This window comes from Ruditapes philippinarum, unplaced genomic scaffold (genome assembly GCF_026571515.1).
Source record: "Ruditapes philippinarum isolate M1 unplaced genomic scaffold, ASM2657151v2 ctg14424_1_1_1_1, whole genome shotgun sequence".
NCBI classification, from domain to species: Eukaryota; Metazoa; Mollusca; class Bivalvia; order Venerida; family Veneridae; genus Ruditapes; species Ruditapes philippinarum.
Genome location: NW_026851672.1, coordinates 17,408 through 23,355, shown reverse-complemented (window position 1 = coordinate 23,355; position 5,948 = coordinate 17,408). Strand labels below are relative to the sequence as shown.

The 5,948-nt window shown below is 28.2% G+C and overlaps 1 protein-coding gene across 1 annotated transcript; it reads left to right on the top strand.

The window, feature by feature from the left end:
• Nucleotides 1-3,828: 3,828 nt before the first annotated feature.
• LOC132736505 (caveolin-1-like) lies at nucleotides 3,829-5,658 on the top strand. The gene is made up of 2 exons (XM_060723645.1): nucleotides 3,829-3,964; nucleotides 5,023-5,658. The coding sequence occupies exons 1-2, from the start codon at nucleotides 3,911-3,913 to the stop codon at nucleotides 5,344-5,346; spliced, it is 378 nt and encodes a 125-aa protein (XP_060579628.1). The 5' UTR covers nucleotides 3,829-3,910; the 3' UTR covers nucleotides 5,347-5,658.
• The last annotated feature ends 290 nt before the right edge of the window (nucleotides 5,659-5,948 follow it).

Below are 5,948 nucleotides of genomic sequence, written 5' to 3'. Positions count from 1 at the left end.
TTTTAAATTATTTCATAAGATAATTTTTCTTTTTTATGTAATTTGCCCTTTCTATTTTCTTTTATTATTTTGTTTGAATCTATATGGGTTTTGTGTTGTGATTTGGTTGGGGGTATATAAAAACGGAGAAAAAGCAAAGTTACAATAAATATTCATAATTCTCTCGGCAATATACAATCATTTTAAAAGCTAAAGTAAAGCTTTTTAATCCTCAGAAAAAAATTAATATTTACATATTTAGGAAGGGAAAACATTATTTTTATAACATTTTTTAAACGGTGATTTTAGAGAAACGTAAGATGCGTGATATTTAGTCATTTTTCTAAACTATTTAAGCGCAATTTTGTCAATTAGTTCAACCACAAATGATGAATTAGTCCTTAACAAATATATAGTCATACTTCCTATTTCAAGATTTAACTGTTCGTGAAGCCAAAAGTAATGCTGTCCTTTTTATTCTTGACAAGTTTTTTTTAAGGTTTTCTGTTACCGTTTCCAGAAGGTATTCATTGGCCGATTGATCATATTACTGCATAATCTTAGTGGGAAGTCAAAATACCATTTGTCTTACCTTTTGCTACGTTTAAGACAAAATTAGCCTTAGTTTTTTTCGTGTATAATATTGATTCATTTAAACTATAGAAACCACTTAAATTGATTCTGTAAGATATTCAAGAATTATTTATTATTTCTTAAAATTCATTTCTAATAATTTTGGACTTTAAAGGCCCATTATGCTCTAGAAATACTATACAAAAAGTTACCCATTGGCAAATTACCTGAACCATCTTTTATTAGTACAGATATAGTGATTTAGAATCTTGTACGGAAGTCAAAATACTAATTTTTCATTACATTTTGCTACCTTTATGACAAACATGTTTACATTAATTAAGCGCTACTTTTTCAGGTAGCAATCATCTAACAATTTCTTAAACCATTTTCTTAATGTAACAAAATTCATGTTTGCCCTTTCGAAAGAATAATTAAATGTACAACATGTATTGTTTTAAGGCATATAGTGCCTTTAACTGTATGAACGTATATTTGAATGACCGAGTTACCATTTCGGGAAATGGAACATTGCTTAAAGGGTTTTTTAATACCTTTTTATTATTAACTTATTGTTAATTATCCGGAAAGAACAAAATTCTATTTACAGACTTATATCTGTGTATAACATCTTGTTAACAATAAACTCAGTCGGTGAAATACAACAAATCATTCTTTAAATATAGATTTTCAAAGTTTATACTAGAAGACAAACTTTGTGAAAAAAAGAATCAAATAAATGGTGTAAAGTGTCAAGGGTTGCGTTTCGTAATGATACATGTAGAGGTCCTTTGAAATATTTTTATAATTTAACATATCAGTTTAATTTCGCGTTGAGAGTAGATCTAATAATATGAATATATAGATGGTCTTACATAATAATACTTTTTAAGATACTTAATTCGTAGGCATTATACTTTTATTATTATCATACATGTATAATACATGTATTTGCATTGTATTGCTATATTGTCATGTTTCTAAAGATCAATTTTATACAATATAAGTACAAAATTGATTCGATGAATGTTACGCATTGAATGATATAGAATACACGAAGTACGGACTTGTTCTAACCTGATTGTTGTTGCAAAGATTGGGGGAACTACTTTAATTAAAAATAGAATAATGTTGTGCAATAATCGCCGATAAGTCTAATTCTTTTTTGAAACACTTATAGCAATATTCGGTAATGTAACAACAGTGTAACAAACAACAATGGACAATAATAGACATTGGGGATACCGTTATAACACCACTTTCTGATTGAAGATTATTGTATTGACAAAACATGTAAACAATTTTTAAAATGCTATTTTACTTTTATTTATTATGTCATGATATAAAACATAGTATAATCGCCTCCAACCCACCCATAAAAGTGTATAGCGTAATACGTAAATTTCAAAATAAATACAAAATGTTATTTTGTTTAACGATGAAATTATTTGAAAAGATAAGAAATGGCCATCCATGAAATCATCAAGGCAAAGTTATAATTTTATATATCGCATATATAGAAAATAAATGAATAAATGTTCAGATTGATTTTTTGATTGGTGCCTGCATGCGCATTCTTCTACGCAACGTTTTATATATGTCCCATAACAGTGTATTGAGTTCAACATTAATTCTGAAAAAATTTAGGAAATTTTATATTAAAGCGAAACCCCGAATATTCGTAAAAAAATGTCCGTTGTTTCCGCCATTATCTTACTTTCTCTGATATTTCTATTGTCAAAATATTTAACAATATGCGTACATTTAGTTTATACAATTTTTTTTAGTTCGATTATTTTCTGGAAAGCTACGGTATAAGTTTATTGAAACACCGTGAATCTGTTCCTGGAACCACCAGTATTAAGCAAAAATACATTGTTTTTGTATCATTTAATGGACTGTTCTTATTATATAATGTAAATGAAACACGTGTATTTAATTTTTCATTTGAACGTAAGTATTAGTGACAATGTATTTTTGTACTTACATTTTTACTGTGTACTGAATTTTGTACATTTACGTAGTGTAACCAAAGCAGTAAAAGGAATGAACATTTCCACAGGGGATCATTCCCTTTACGAATAAAAATAAGTTAAAATTCTTTTTCTATTATCGTTACATATAAAATGAAAAAAAATAATTCCATTGAATATATTATTAAATGGTTTTTTTTTCATGTCACAAACACTTTACCCTTTAAAGCAGCACGCCCTGCAGATTTTTCGCTAATTTTCATGATAAAAAATTGAAAAATGTATTATATTGTAGAATATTGTCCACTTAATAGAAACTGTACTTTACATATTGTAAACGGCATTCTCGTACCATGTTAGTTATCAAAAAATATGTCGAAATATGCAAAAATAGCCCTTAATGCGTTAGGTAATCAATGGAAACATAGTGATAAATATTGCAAAATCAGTCATTAATCACATATAACATGTTTAATCATAACTTGAATTGTAAATATTTTTACTTTTCTTAAACTTTTACTACATTTATCTCTAAGTTGATTTGCATGATTTTTTTTTTTTATCTCATCTGGATGCATGCAATTTTAACTTGTTAAATTTCTTTTAAGTTATAGTTTAGAACTTTCTATTATCAAATTTTGGAATATTAAAATGACAGTGTAAAGATAACTTAGCCAAAACAGTATAATATGCCTGGGCAGTCTGAAGTAGACCACAAAACCTGTAGTATTCACTAATTTGTACATGCAGTATTCAACCTTTGTGGCATACTTTGCATGCTGAATATTGCAAATAAAATAATGGATTGAATTGATAAATCAACCCATAAAAAGTAGTTATGAAAACAGATTCCAAAATAAAAGTCATGACCAACAGTTTTAAAAAAAAACTATGCTTTCTCCCCTGGGATGATTTTGTCGAGTTTTGTTCTTAAAGTGGTCATGTTTACTCCTATATTTTCCTAATTATATTTTCCCCTTTTTTTAACTTTTTTTCAATAAAATTAAACTTAGATTTATAAATATTTTTTTATTAATTATTTATTTCTGTAAAAAATATTCGGTTATTTACAGAATTCATAACGCGATGTGACATGAACCGAGTGTGAAAAATATCCATTAATCTTTGGCGATTTTAAATCAGACATGTCGGTTACGCCATGCTCTTTAATGTATTGTTAAATCATTGTCCACTTAGATTGTCCATTGATTGAAAACGAATTACAATTTATGACAAGTTTCTACCTATTCGGTGTCCGTGGATACCTATCTGAAAAACATTGGCAATAAAAAGCCGTCCAAGGCCATGCTAGATACAAACCACTTCCAGGCTTCGGTTCTTGCACTTCTATCTGGATTGTTTCCTTCAGCAATAACTAATTAATCATGGAAGTAGATCTTGTCAACAGGGATCCCAACGGTCTTAATGACCATATTAAGGTTAGATATTTTGATATATTTAAGATAATTTGTAATGTTTTAGATTATTTTGTAATAGCTGAAAATGTAAAAAAATACAAAGGTTCCGAATGAAAGCATAATCAAAGATCGGTTATTAAGTACATGCATTTTACAGATTGAAAATATTTGATATTTGGTTAAAGCAGCAATACATTAAAATGTATCTTAAAAAAAAACTTAAGAAGAAGAAAAAAAGTTTTGAAAATGAATAAATATTCACTATTCAGGTGAAATTTTAAATGTATTATGCAAAATATGTCAGAAATTACATTTTTTTAAAATAAAAATCTACTTTGGATAACTTTCTACATACATGTATTTCAACAAATTGTAACTAATTTCTGTGGATAATAAGTTGCGAAGGCTAAGATAAAACACTTAATCTATACACTTGAAGACATTTGCCCAATAAATATGCTCATTTTTGGGGTAAAAAACTTTTATTGCACACATTTATTGAAATTTAGGAAATTTTTACAGATTTTTTCTAATTTGAATCAATGAACGCACACACTATATTTGGTGAGCCATTATCTATTACTGGTCAAGTTAACTTAGTCTTTTTGTTAAAAATGCTAGCTATTAAATGACACTATGTAGTGATTCTGTGTTTACATATAGTGTGCAGAGTTTGAAAACATAACATATATTTTTTCTGTGTTTGCTAAAAAGATGATTGCATTTTACATTTAAAAATAGACTTTGAATCAATTTTGCAAAAAATAAGTTAAAGTGATTTAGTAATTTGTTTAAGTCAGTCAAAATACCACTGTGTTTTATGTTTGGCTGCATTTATGTCGATCTATATTTCAAATTTTGATAAAATTGATCTATGTCATGTGCATTGGCGTGTCGCCTTTTGTTTATTTATGATGTAGTTTAACCAAAACTGTAAAAGAATGGAATATTTCTATGATGATATACACGTCATTTATGACACAATTTTATTAAAAATTGCTTTCAAACATTCAGTTATTTTTTCATAAATATCAAACATTTAAACCTTTTTTTTCAATATTACCTTTTTACTTATTCAGGTCCAGTTCGAAGATGTCTTGGCTGAACCCGAGGGAGCCCGTAGTATCGACTGCGTCTGGAAGCTGTCTTACACCTGTTTCAATCTTTGGCTCGGTGTTTGCTACAAACTTTTGACCCTCTTCTACGGAATCTGTATTGCCGCCGAGTGGGGTTGCGAATTCGCCTCCATTGCTTTCTACCATATTTGGTACATCACTCCGATACTGAGAGTTTGCGAGATCAATTGTGCTGTGTTCACCAAGGTTACCAAGACCTGCATGAGCTGTTGTTTGGAGCCATGTTGTGAAGCGTGCGGTTCCCTGTTTATCCATTTCAAGAAATAAACAGTTTAGAAATACAATTTATCGTCTGCTTCTCTACCATGAAAATTGTTTTGATAACCAAAATAAAAGCAATGTTGAATGACTGACCAGTAAACTTGTGATGGATAAAATTGCGTTGCTAGACTTTCGTTTTTTCGCGGGAACATATCTAAACAATTGGATATCATTTTTTTTAAACTGCATTTTTGTCATAAATATTAGTATTTAAAGTAATTTATTGCAAATAAACCAAATGTGATTTTATAGATATATGTAACAAGTAACCTTGTAACATATTTTGTTGAGTTTTAATAAAATAAATTTCAAAATATATCTGTTTCTTTTGTATTTTCTGTATTTAAGTTTAAGTTATAATGTAGATAACACCCTATCCTCATTTATAGACAATGAAAATAATAGACACGTGAACAAGGTACATTTTGAAAAGTATTTCTGCAAAGTTTAGTATAGTGTCCATTTATTACCGTGATAATAACACTTTCCAATAGAAAATTTATTTTTCTAAACCTAATCTTGTGAAGAATATATTTGATATTTTCACTGCGGTAAAAATATCATGATATATACTTCATGATTTTTGTCTAGAACTACTTGTAATAAAG